General features: G+C 46.4%; 1 protein-coding gene across 5 annotated transcripts in view; it reads left to right on the top strand.

Moving 5' to 3' along the window:
• The window catches only part of tmcc3 (transmembrane and coiled-coil domain family 3), a 243,912-nt gene that overhangs the window by 214,385 nt on the left and 15,389 nt on the right, over positions 1–14,138 (top strand). For all 5 annotated transcript variants that reach the window (XM_072471878.1, XM_072471879.1, XM_072471882.1 and 2 more), the window contains exon 2: positions 5,826–6,724. In XM_072471878.1, the coding sequence (XP_072327979.1) occupies positions 5,826–6,724 (899 nt within the window). The remainder of the gene's footprint in view (positions 1–5,825; positions 6,725–14,138) is intronic.

The following is a 14,138-nucleotide window of genomic DNA, read 5'->3' as shown; positions in this document are numbered from 1 at the left end:
TTAGCAGACGCAAAGCAAAAAGTTGGAATAAATGGGTCATTTTCCGATTGGCCAGCAGTGACTAGTCGGGTATCACAGGGATCTGTGCTAGGACCCCAATGGTTATTCACATTACTTATTAATGATTTGGACGAGGGAACTAAATGTAGTATTTCCAAATTTGCAGATGATACAAAGTTGGGTGGAAGGGTGAACTGTGAGGAGGATGCAGAGATTTTTCAGCCGGATTTGGACAGGCTGAGTGAGTGGGCGTATGCATGGCAGATGCAGGATAACGTGGATAAATGCGAGGTAGACTTTGGTAGCAAAAATAGGAAGGCAGATTATTATTTGAATGGGTGTGATTTTCACAGTAACTTCATTGCAATGTTAATGTAAGGCTACTTGTGACACTAATAAATTGAGAGTTGTGGATACTCAGGGAGACCTTGGTGCCCTCATGCATCAGTCACTGAAAGTAAGCACGCAGTTACAGCAGGCAGTAAAAAAGGCAAATCGTATGTTGGCCTTCATAGCGAGAGGATTTGAGTATTGGAATAGGGATGTTTTACAGCAATTGTATAGAGCATTGGTGAGGCCACACCTGGAGTATTTTGTGCAGTTTTGGTGTCCTTATTTGAGGAAGGATGTTCTTGCTCTGGAGGGAGTGCAGCGAAGGTTTACCAGGCTGATTCCTGGAATGGCAATACTGTCATATGAGGTGAAACTAAATCGGTTAGGATTATATTAATTGGAGTTTAGAAGAGTGAGGGGCGATCGAAACTTATAAAATTCTAACAGGGTTAGACAGGGTAGATTTAGAAAGTGTTCCCGATGGTGGGGGAGTCCAAAACCAAGGGTCATAGTTTGAGGATAAGGGGTAAACCTTTTAGGACAGAAGTGAGGAGAAATGTCTTCACCCAGAGAGTGGTGAGTCTGTGGAATTCACTCCCACAGAAAGTAGTTGAGGTGAAAACACTGTGTAATTTCAAGAAGGAATTTGAAATAGCTCTTGGGGCTAAAGGGATCAAGGGATATGGGGGAGGGCAGGTTCAGGGTATTGAACTCTATGATCAGCCATGATCATAATGAATGGTGGAGCAGGCTCGAATGGTCTTTTCCTGCTTTTATTTTCTATGTATGTTTCTATGTAATGGTGTTACTGAACACCGTTACCTCAATACCAACACCGTTACCTCAATACCAGCACCGTTACCTCAATACCAACACCGTTACCTCATTACGAACACCATTACCTCAATACCAATACCATTAACAGTAAGTATCGTGTGACCGATCTGTGTCTATGAAATCTTCAATTAGTGGAGTCAGTGAGAGATATCGAGCTGATTATTCATACGGTTTCTGTCAAAATTATTTGTATTTTCAAAACATGGTGGAAAATACAACTTTTATGGAATCTTTTTTCTTTTTTATAAATTTAGAGTACCTAATTCATTTTTTCCAATTAAGGGGCAATTTTAGTGTGGCCAATCCACCTAGCCTGCACATCTTTGGGTTGTGGGGGCGAAACCCACGCAAACACGGGGAGAATGTGCAAACTCCACACGGACAGTGACCAGAGCCGGGATCGAACCTGGGACCTCGGCGCTGTGAGGCAGCAATGCTAACCACTGCGCCACTGTGCTGCCCTGTGTTTTTTAATGATAATGACTCCAATCACTCAGAAGGCATTGTATAAACACGTTCATGTAGAGTAGGCACGTGGGAACAGTTACACATAAGTAGAAAGCTTGAAGACATCGGCAGCAGAGCTCTGTGCTGTGTTCTCTGCTCACAGGCCAAAGTGAACCTGAGACTGGATTACATGACACACTTCCCTTGTAGTGATGTCATGCTGCTATCCCTTAAAAGCTTTTTACAGCAACCAAGACTATGGTAGTGATCTGAGGAGGGTGATCCAAAACTTGGTTAAAGTGTGCCTTAGGTGGTCTTAGAGGTGAAGAGAGCAAGAGGAAATTCCTGATCTGCACCGAGTGAGCTGACTGGTGCACAATGACAAAGAGGAAATTCACTTGGAGTGGGACTGACTGGGCCAAGACCAAACTCACACAGCCCTTCCCCCAGCCCCTCACAGTCTCACCCCCAGCCCATCCCCAAGACTGTCCAGCACTTCCCGCCTCTCACAGCTCCTCTCCCAGACCCTCACAGTCCCACCCCGACACCCGCAACACGTCAAGCACCTCCCCAGATCCTTCCCAATCCTTCTAGCCGTGCCCCCAGCCTCTTCTACAACCCCCAACCTCGACTCTCTCTTGCCCCCCCCCCCCCCCCCCCCCCCAGTTCTGAGCTCAGCACCACGAGGCTTGGTAGTTCTAACTTTATCACCATCAGTGTCTCACTGGCACTATCAGTCTGAATTGAAGTCCAAGGTTGGGTTGGGTGGCTGCAAAGCGGAAAGGAGATTGGCAGGAGGTAAAAGGGGAGAGGGAGAAACGGCAGGGGGAGAGTGGGAGGGTGGCAAGAGGGGATGGGTAGGGTGGTAAGAGGGAGTGGCACGAGGGGAAGGGGAAAGGCGGCAGGATGGGGAGGGTGAAAAAATATTCATGTGGTGCCTTACATGATGTCAGGACACCACATTGCGCTTTACAGACTATGAAATCATTTTGAATTGTGGTTAAATGTTGTGATGCAGGAAATACAATTGTGCTAATCTGCGCACAACAAACTCACACAAACAGCAATCTGATAATGGCCAGATAACCTGGTGGTTGAATGGTGGGAGAGAGGAGGCAAGAGCAGGATGACAGGAAGGTGAGAGGAAAGGAGGGTGGGAGTGAAGGGCAGTAGGAGATATTAAAGGAAGGCTTGCTGGCAGGGGGTACATCATGTGGGGTGGGGAACGGGGTGGGGGGGGGTGTCAGGGTGCCACAGGGGAGAGCCTGGGGAGCCCCGATAACTCTGCTGCTTTCTGGTGCCTCCTAGTTTTAAAAAACACATCCATTTGGACCTTTGTTTTTGGTTCTCATTTTCCCGTCTTCAGACCAGAAATCAATTACAATGGGAGGCTAGTAATTTTTGGTTTGTACTCTTGCTACCTCTTCAAAGTGCAGCTTAAAAATGAAGATGGTAGGATGCCAATACCGTCACCTAGCCAGTTTTAACTACCCGGCCACCTGCTTTCTGCTGGTTGGATAAGGCAAAATAATTTTTTAAAACTTCATTTGTGAGATATGGGCATCACTGGTGGGTGGTATGGTGGCGCAGTGGTTAGCACTGCTGCCTCACGCCGTCGAGGACCCAGGTTCGATCCTGGCCCCGAGTCAACGTCTGTGTGGAGTTTGCACATTCTCCCCGCGTCTGCGAGGGTCTCACCCCCACAACACAAAGATGTGCAGGGTAGGTGGATTGTCCATGCTAAATTGTTGCTTATTTGAAAAAGAATCAATTAAAGTGCAAGCTTTGTAAATCCTCAGTGAATGTTCTGTTCTATTAATCTTGCACCATTATTATCATCACCATCAGCTGTAATTGTTAAAACGGTTCCTCATTGTGATGTGACATGGTTAAAATATTGCCCAAAACCTGTTGCCCACTCCTAATTCCCCCTGGGGAGATGGTGGTGGTGAGCTGCCTTCTCGAATCTCTGCAGTCTGTATGTTTAGAGCCACCCACTGTGCTATTAGGAGGGAGCTCCAGGATTTTGAAACTTTGATCTCCATGTCACTGGAGTGAAGAGATGGAAAGTGTGAAGGTTCTTACTCTTGATTACTAAAGCTAGCTCTGCTATATAGTGTGTAACAAGTAGCTTCATATTAGGAAGCAGTAATTCAGCGTTCCTTTATTCTCATTCAGTTTATCACTATTTCCGCTGTAAACTGTAAGTGTGTTGGACAGTGAGAGTAATGTGCGCTGCTGCATGCCTGTAGTGATTGAATGGCATTCGCTGTCCAGGATGAAAGTCCACGCGGTTTATCATCTTGGTCACATTACCTGAGATCACTGAGACCCCTCCGGAGGTTCTCTGAGTTTAGAAGTCGCCGTAACAACAACTTTATCATAATGGTCTGACTTGACTAGCAGCAGCAATGGTGAAGCACGAATTGTGAAAATAGGAATACTGGACAAGATCCATTTTGGGGGGGGCTGGTTGAAAAGAGGAATAGGTGAAAGAGGAAATCAAAAGAAAAGTATTTTCTTTAATGTAGCACTGATGACCATGTGTTGTCTCAAAGGCGTTTAAGTATTTTTGAAGTGTAATAGTGTAGGAAATGGCAGAGTCAATTTGCACATAGCAAGCTTCCAAAAACAGATAATCTGTTTTATTTAGGTGTTGTTTGTTATTATCCTGAGGAATTATCCTGCTGTTCTCCAAAACTGTTGCCGGATGGGGGTTAATTTATACACCACTAATTTATCTTCTCATTACTCATCCGGAAATAGTAAGGTGTTTTTGATTTGTTTCCCCCTTTATTAGAGGTGGTGTGTTTCTAAGCCCCTTTGTTTCTGTGTATCCAATTTTCTCTTAATAACCCCACAGCAAACTTGAGGTGCGATGAACTCAAAGGGTTACTTTAATTGCACACACTCAAAACAGGGTAGGAGGGTCGCAACATTTCCTTCTTTGTATTCATACAGTAAAAAAGGATAGAGAAAAGCAAGATTTACAGTGTAGAGAGCGCAGAGAAAAGAAATAGCATTTCACTTGGGTTCTGGAGTCCAGATTCAAAGTCCAATAAGGTATTCTTTCACAGACATCAGTGGGCTAAAAAACGATGCTGGATAAGTTACTTCTCCGGCAGTGTTGACTACATGAGATGAGATAGGCACTGGATAAATCAGTCTTGTAGGTGATGGTACAGAATTTCCAATAGAAGCTGTGTAGATGGGGCCTGGTGTCCCACCTGGCCGGAGCTCCTTGCCTGTGAGGCTGCTAATTAGGTGGCAAAGTAACAGACCGAGACTTTGTAGTTCAGCAAGGCAATATTACTGGTTTTGCCAGCCAGAGGTCCATGTCACATGACACCCACATCTCCACCCTCTCTTTGACAAGTGATGGATGTCCCTTACCTGGGTCCCCGAGATTGTTAAATGATTCAACCATTAAAAATTGAAAGAGAGGTTGTGGGGTCCTTTGTCTTAGCAGATGAGCAGACTCCTGTTGGCCAGCTCGGGATATGAAATGCAGTTGGCCGTTTTATAGCTCTCTTTGAATTCAGCCCATGCAGCGCACAGGGGGCCATTAGTGACTCTTCGGAGATAACAAGGTCCGAGGTTCTCTGATACCACCAGGAATCTCCTCAGCCACTTTAGGTCTTTGTTCAGTTTGAATTTTTTTGAGCAAGCAATGAACATATCACTATATATTTTACAAAAACAAAGGTGTTGATCCCTCACAGATCATTTACAATCCACCTTAGAAGGCAGATGGGGCCTTGGTATAATATCTCATCCAAATGATGGTACCTCTGACAGTGCAGCATCCCCTTAGCATTGCACTGGAATGTTAACATGGATTATAGGCTCAAGTCCCAGGAACTTGATAGGGCAGCACGGTGGCGCAGTGGTTAGCACTGCTGCCTCACGGTGCCAAGGACCCGTGTTCGATCCCTGCCCCGGGTCACTTTCCGTGTGAAGTTTGCACATTCTCCCCATATCTGAGTGGGTCTCACCCCCCACAACCCAAAAAGATGTGCAGGGTAGGTGAATCGGCCACGACAAATTGTCACTCAATTGGGAAAAAAAGAATTGGGTACTCTAAATTTATTTTTAAAAAGGAGTGAAACTTGATCAGAGACAGTACTGACCACGGAATCACCAGTTTAATGGCTTTGAGGATGAACAGAGGTTGTGGTAATTACTCATCTACTTCATTGATATTTCAGGCTGTTGGGACAGAGATGAGCAGGCTCAGTTTGCCAGGAAACATGCGTCGAGGGGGTTCGGACACCAACCTGAATCTCAGCGTGACAGATGGGCTGCTGGATTTTCAACGGGACCGACTGACGGTGGACCAGCTGAAACAGAAGATTCTGAAGATCACTGAGCAGTTGCGGATCGAGCAAGAGCACCGGGATGAGAATGTGGCCGAGTACCTCAAGCTGGTAAACAACGCAGACAAGCAGCAGTCACGGCGCATCAAGCAGGTCTTCGAGAAGAAGAACCAGAAATCTGCGCAGAACATTGCGGGGCTGCAGAAGAAGTTCGACCACTACCACCGGAAACTGAAGGATGTGGAGCAAAACGGGTCGCAAAACTCGAAGGAGAGGTTACGTGAGGGGAGCGGCAGCTGTACGAGGCCTGCGAACGAGACTGTGGGAGGCCCGAGCATGGAAGGCGGGAAAGGCCTCCCAGGGGTGACCCTGACTCCCCCGTCCTTTGTCTTCAACAAGCCGCGGGAAATTGCCAACCTGATCCGCAACAAGTTTGGCAGCGCCGACAATATTGCACACCTGAAAAACTCGATGGAGGACTTCCGGCGGGAAGGTGGGCCCAGGGCCTTCAGTGGGAGTGCCATGCTGGTGTCTAAGACAAAGTACCTGAGTGATGATGAGTGCTCCAGTGGAAGCGTCTCTGGAGATAGTAATGGCAACTCTGATTTTGCAGCAAGCCCTAAGTCCAACTCGCTGGAAAGAGAACAGAACAAGCTGACTGCCATCTTGGATGAGCTCCGAGAAATGAAGGAAACACAATCACAACTGTCAGAGGACATTGGACATTTGAAAGTTCAATTTAACAGCGACTTTCGCATCATCACTCAGACGTTACAAGAGGAGCACTACAGGTAACCATTTGTTGAAGAGTTTTATTTTGCTACATTCTGGGATTGTGCAATAGAACCTGAATGACTCACAAGGTATTCTTTGCCTGCAACATTTCTGTTTCTGCACTCCTTTACTCTAGGGCACCATTATGAATCTAAAGTGTGTTGTGTTGTATGACTGCTTGACCAATATCCAGTATAGGTGCCACCCCAATTTCTTTCAGACCAAAAAAGTAACCTTCAGTCCGCACCACAAACCCCTTTCCCCTCCCTATCCCCTGCCGACCCTCGAAGTCAGTGATGGGAAACCTAGGCTAGTGAGTGGCCATCAGATTGAAATCAGGCTTGTTCACTAACCATAATCCCACGAACAAGATTAAATACATTTAACAAATGGCGAATATTTCAGAATGAGTTGTAGAAAATGCTCAATTAATGAAATATTAATAGAACTATCATCAACGTCAAATGGACGCAGAGGGAGCGCACGGCTCTCAGTCGAAGTTGTGAGCAATCAACATGCACCTCACTTCACTTGCCCTTGCTTTACGCACGTATCACTTCAGTCATACTGGTAGGAAAAAAAAACACACCAACAGAAATCAGCGGAATGTGGTAACCCTGCACCTAGGCAACGGGAAACAAAACGTCTCCTGGGGCGCACTCAAAACCCAGGTGGGCCGATGTTGCTTCCGGGCTGTAGGTTTCCCTTTCCTGCTCTAAGGTAAACTAGACTGTTTGCAACCTCGGTGTACTAAGTGACCGAGAGCTGAGCTGCCCGCTGCATATCTGTTCCATCATCAAGACTACCTATTTACAACCCCCTAATGTTGCCAATATCTGTGACCATCTGCTGAAACCCTCATTCGTGTTTTTTATCACCTTCAGACTTGACTATTCTAATACTCTGCAAAAAGTCTCCCATCATGTCCTAACCTGCACCGAGTCCCGCTCACCCCTGTACTTGCTGGTCTACGTTGGCTCCTGGTCTCCAAAGGCCTCCAATAATTTTAAATCCCTCCATGTCCACGCCCCACCATATTTTTTTAGATTGGTGGAGAATCTGCTCAGCCTGAGCTGCCCTGTCTCACTAAAGGTTTCAATGTTGGCATTGCTTTGGTACAATATCTGTTGCTCAGATTATATGTACCCATTTAACTAGGGGAATTGAATCAGACAGGTAAAGACCCAGAACAGGCTGTTAAATGGGTCTGCTCACATGCCAACATGCAAAATAGGAGCAGGAGTAGGCCATTTTGCCCCTTGAGCCTGCTCTGCCATTCAATAAGATCTTGGCTAATCTGCTTGTGTTTCAAGTTCCACATTCCCATCTACCCCCAATACCCTTTGATCCCCTTGCCTAACAAGAACCTATCTACCACTGCCTTAAAAATATTCTATGCCCTCACCTCCACCACCTTGTGAGGCAAAGAGTTCCAAAGTTCCACAACCCTCGGAAAGAAAAAAACTTCTAATTTCTGTCCTAATGAGCAACCCCTAATTTTAAAACAGTGCCCCCCCTAATTCTGGTCACACCCACAAGAGGAAACATCCTTTCCATGACCACTTTGTCAAGACCGTTTTAAGGTCTTATATACCTCAATCAACTCACCCCTTATTCTTCTAAACCCCAGAAGAAACAAGCCCAGCCTATCCAATCTTTCATCATAAGACATCCCGCTCATTCCAGGTATCAATCTGGTAAACCTCTTCTGAACCACCTCCAATGCATTTACATCCTTTCTTAAATAAGGAGACCAAAACTGCACACAATATTCCAGATTTGGTCTCACCAATGCCCTGTATAACCAAAGCATAACATCCTCACTTTTATGGTCAATTCCTCTCGTATTAAAGGACAGCATTCCATTAGCCTTCTTAATAACTTGCTGCACCAGCGTACTAACGTTTTCTGACTCATGCACTAGAACACCCAGGTCCCTCTGCACACTCCTACCTGACCTCAATACACTGTTACCGTTGCAAAAGATTGGATGGAAATCCTCCCAGTGTCGAGACAAACAGATGATTCTTCAAAAAATGGCTTAGATGGGTGAATGGGGAGGGGTGGTGTAGTAGTATTGTCGCTGGACGAATAATCCAGAGACCCAGGGTAATGTTCTGGGGACCTGGGTTTGAATCCCAACACGTCAAAAAAGACTCATTAAAACGTCTGGAATTAAAAGTCTAATGATGACCATGAAAATATTGTCGATTGTTGGAAAACCCCATCTGGTCCACTTTTATTATTGTTATTAATATTTTTTTTAATATAAAAAATTTAATTTAGTTGTTAGCCAGATCTTGGTAGAAAGTTAGAGGGATGGCAGGGAAGGGAGTGCAATGTTCCTCCTGCAGGATGTTTGAGGTGAGGGATGCCGTTAGTGTCCCTGCTGATTTTACCTGCAGGAAGTGCTGCCATCTCCAGCTCCTCCAAGACCGAGTTAGGGAACTGGAGCTGGAGTTGGAAGAACTTCGGATCATTTGGGAGGCAGAGGGTGTCATAGATAGCAGCTTCAGGGAATTAGTTACACCAAAGATTGGAGATAGATGGGTAACTGTAAGAGGGACTGGGAAAAAACAGTCAGTGCAGGGATCCCCTGCAGTCGTTCCCCTGAGAAACAAGTATACCGCTTTGGATACTTGTGGGGGGGACGACTTACCAGGGGTAAGCCATGGGGTACGGGCCTCTGGCACGGAGTCTGTCCCTGTTGCTCAGAAAGGAAGGGGGGAGAGGAGCAGAGCATTAGTAATTGGGGACTCGATAGTCAGGGGCACAGATAGGAGATTTTGTGGGAGCGTGAGAGACTCACGTTGGGTATGTTGCCTCCCAGGTGCAAGGGTACGTGATGTCTCGGATCGTGTTTTCCGGGTCCTTAAGGGGGAGGGGAGCAGCCCCAAGTCGTGGTCCACATTGGCACTAACGACATAGGTAGGAAAGGGGATAAGGATGTCAGGCAGGCTTTCAGGGAGCTAGGATGGAAGCTCAGAACTAGAACAAACAGAGTTGTTATCTCTGGGTTGTTGCCCGTGCCACGTGATAGTGAGATGAGGAATAGGGAGAGAGAGCAATTAAACACGTGGCTACAGGGATGGTGCAGGTGGGAGGGATTCAGATTTCTGGATAACTGGGGCTCTTTCTGGGGAAGGTGGGACCTCTACAGACAGGATGGTCTACATCTGAACCTGCGGGGCACAAATATCCTGGGGGGGAGATTTGTTAGTGCTCTTTGGGGGGGTTTAAACTAATGCAGCAGGGGCATGGGAACCTGGATTGTGGTTTTAGGGTAAGGGAGAATGAGAGTATAGAGGTCAGGAGCTCAGATTTGACGTCGCAGGAGGGGGCCAGTGTTCAGGTAGGTGGTTTGAAGTGTGTCTACTTCAATGCCAGGAGTATACGAAATAAGGTAGGGGAACTGGCAGCATGGGTTGGTACCTGGGACTTCGATGTTGTGGCCATTTCGGAGACATGGATAGAGCAGGGACAGGAATGGATGTTGCAGGTTCCGGGGTTTAGGTGTTTTAGTAAGCTCAGAGAAGGAGGCAAAAGAGGGGGAGGTGTGGCGCTGCTAGTCAAGAGCAGTATTACGGTGGCGGAGAGGATGCTAGATGGGGACTCATCTTCCGAGGTAGTATGGGCTGAGGTTAGAAACATGAAAGGAGAGGTCACACTGTTGGGAGTCTTCTATAGGCCTCCAAATAGTTCTAGGGATGTAGAGGAAAGAATGGCGAGGATGATCCTGGATAAGAGCGAAAGTAACAGGGTAGTTATTATGGGAGACTTTAACTTTCCAAATATTGACTGGAAAAGATATAGTTCGAGTACATTAGATGGGTCGTTTTTTGTACAGTGTGTGCAGGAGGGTTTCCTGACACAGTTTGTTGACAGGCCAACAAGAGGCGAGGCCACATTGGATTTGGTTTTGGGTAATGAACCAGGCCAGGTGTTGGATTTAGAGGTAGGTGAGCACTTTGGGGACAGTGACCACAATTCGGTGACGTTTACGTTAAGGATGGAAAGGGATAAGTATACACCGCAGGGCAAGAGTTATAGCTGGGGGAAGGGAAATTATGATGCCATTAGACGTGACTTGGGGGGGATAAGGTGGGGAAGTAGGCTGCAAGTGTTGGACACACTGGATAAGTGGAGCTTGTTCAAGGATCAGCTACTGCGTGTTCTTGATAAGTATGTACCGGTCAGGCAGGGAGGAAGGTGCCGAGCGAGGGAACTGTGGTTTACCAAAGAAGTGGAATCTCTTGTTAAGAGGAAGAAGGAGGCCTATGTGAAGATGAGGTGTGAAGTTTCAGTTGGGGCGATGGATAGTTACAAGGTAGCGAGGAAGGATCTAAAGAGAGAGCTAAGACGAGCAAGGAGGGGACATGAGAAGTATTTGGCAGGACGGATCAAGGAAAACCCAAAAGCTTTCTATAGGTATGTCAGGAATAAGCGAATGACTAGGGAAAGAGTAGGACCAGTCAAGGACAGGGATGGGAAGTTGTGTGTAGAGTCTGAAGAGATAGGCGAGATACTAAATGAATATTTTTCGTCAGTATTCACTCAGGAAAAAGATAATGTAGTGGAGGAGAATGCTGAGCTCCAGGTAAATAGATTAGATGGCATTGAGGTACGTAGGGAAGAGGTGTTGGCAATTCTGGACAGGCTGAAAATAGATAAGTCCCCGGGACCTGATGGGATTTATCCTAGGATTCTCTGGGAGGCCAGGGAAGAGATTGCTGGACCATTGGCTTTGATTTTTATGTCATCATTGGCTACAGGAATAGTGCCAGAGGACTGGAGGATAGCAAATGTGGTCCCTTTGTTCAAAAAGGGGAGCAGAGACAACCCCGGCAACTATAGACCGGTGAGCCTCACGTCTGTAGTGGGTAAAGTCTTGGAGGGGATTATAAGAGACAAGATTTATAATCATCTAGATAGGAATAATATGATCAGGGATAGTCAGCATGGCTTTGTGAAGGGTAGGTCATGCCTCACAAACCTTATCGAGTTCTTTGAGAAGGTGACTGAACAGGTAGACGAGGGTAGAGCAGTTGATGTGGTGTATATGGATTTCAGCAAAGCGTTTGATAAGGTTCCCCACGGTAGGCTATTGCAGAAAATACGGAGGCTGGGGATTGAGGGTGATTTAGAGATGTGGATCAGAAATTGGCTAGCTGAAAGAAGACAGAGGGTGGTGGTTGATGGGAAATGTTCAGAATGGAGTTCAGTCACAAGTGGAGTACCACAAGGATCTGTTCTGGGGCCGTTGCTGTTTGTCATTTTTATCAATGACCTAGAGGAAGGCGCAGAAGGGTGGGTGAGTAAATTTGCAGACGATACTAAAGTCGGTGGTGTTGTCGATAGTGTGGAAGGAAGTAGCAGGTTACAGAGGGATATAGATAAGCTGCAGAGCTGGGCTGAAGGGTGGCAAATGGAGTTTAATGTAGAGAAGTGTGAGGTGATTCACTTTGGAAGGAATAACAGGAATGTGGAATATTTGGCTAATGGAAAAGTTCTTGAAAGTGTGGATGAGCAGAGGGATCTAGGTGTCCATGTACATAGATCCCTGAAAGTTGCCACCCAGGTTGATAGGGTGGTGAAGAAGGCCTATGGAGTGTTGGCCTTTATTGGTAGAGGGATTGAGTTCCGGAGTCAGGAGGTCATGTTGCAGCTGTACAGAACTCTGGTACGGCCGCATTTGGAGTATTGCGTACAGTTCTGGTCACCGCATTATAGGAAGGACGTGGAGGCTTTGGAGCGGGTGCAGAGGAGATTTACCAGGATGTTGCCTGGTATGGAGGGAAAATCTTATGAGGAAAGGCTGATGGACTTGAGGTTGTTTTTGTTGGAGAGAAGAAGGTTAAGAGGAGACTTAATAGAGGCATACAAAATGATTAGGGGGTTGGATAGGGTGGACAGTGAGAGCCTTCTCCCGCGGATGGAAATGGCTGGCACGAGGGGACATAACTTTAAACTGAGGGGTAATAGATATAGGACAGAGGTCAGAGGTAGGTTCTTTACGCAAAGAGTAGTGAGGCCGTGGAATGCCCTACCTGCTACAGTAGTGAACTCGCCAACATTGAGGGCATTTAAAAGTTTATTGGATAAACATATGGATGATAATGGTATAGTGTAGGTTAGATGGCTTTTGTTTCGGTGCAACATCGTGGGCCGAAGGGCCTGTACTGCGCTGTATTGTTCTATGTTCTATGTTCTAATGTCCTTTAGGGAAGGAAATCTGCCGTCCTTGCCCGGTCTGGCTTACATGTGACTCCAGACCCACAGCAATGTGGTTGACTCTTAAATGTTCACTGAAATTACCTAGCAAAACACTTGATTGTATTCAATTGCGACAAAGAAAATGCAAAGGAATGAAACCAGATGGACCACTCAGCATTGAAACAAGCACCAAAAATAACAACAGCAAACCCAGCCCTGGCAACCCTACAAAGTTCCCCTTACTAACATATGGGAGCATGTGCCAATATTGGGAGAGCTAGCTCATAGATTAGTTATGCAATAACCTGACATACACATATTCACGGAAACATACCTTACAGACAATGCCCCAGACACCACTATCACCGTTCCTGGGTATGTCCTGACCCAGCAGAGGTTGTGGCACAGTGTTATACAGTAGGAAGGGAATTTCCATGGGAGTCCTCAACATCAGATCAAACATGGGCAAGGAAGCTTCCTGCTGATTACCACATACCATTCCCCCTCAGTTGATAAATCAGTCCTCCTCCATGTTGAAAACCACTTGGAGGAAGCACTGAGGGTGGCAAGGGTGCAGAATGGGTGGGGGAATTTCAATGTCCTTCAACATTGAGTGACTCGGTAGCATCACCACAGACTGAGCTGGCCAGATCCCAAAGGACATAGGTGTTAGATTAAGACTGTGCAGGTGTTGAGGGAACCTACAAGAAGGAAAAACATACTTCCTCACCAACAAATATCCCCATCCTCGATGATGGAGGAGCGCAGCACATCTGTGCAAAAGAAAAGGCTGAAATATTCGCAACAATCTTCAGCCAGAAGTGCCAAATGGATGATCCATTTTGGTCTCCTCCGCAGGTCCCCAGCATCGCAGATGCCAGTCTTCATTCGATTCACTCCACGTGATATCAAAAAACGGCTGAAGGCACTTGGTACTGCAAAGGCTATGAGCTTTGACAATATCCTGGCAATATTCCTGAAGACACATGCTCCAGAACTTGCCGCAACCCTAGTCGAGGTGTTCCAGTACAGCTACAACACTGGCATCGACCTGGCAATGTGGAAAATTGCTCGGGTATGTCCTGTCTCCAGGATGTCTCCAGGACATCACTGCACGAGTTCCTCAGGATAGTGTCCTAGGCCCAAACATCTTCAGCTGCTTCATCAATGACTTTCCTTCCATGATAAAGTCAGAAGTAAAGATGTTTGCAGATTACT

This window comes from Scyliorhinus torazame, chromosome 13, assembly GCF_047496885.1.
Source record: "Scyliorhinus torazame isolate Kashiwa2021f chromosome 13, sScyTor2.1, whole genome shotgun sequence".
NCBI classification, from domain to species: Eukaryota; Metazoa; Chordata; class Chondrichthyes; order Carcharhiniformes; family Scyliorhinidae; genus Scyliorhinus; species Scyliorhinus torazame.
The sequence above is the reverse complement of the archived record's forward strand: the minus strand, read 5'-3'. Positions and strand labels throughout refer to the sequence as shown.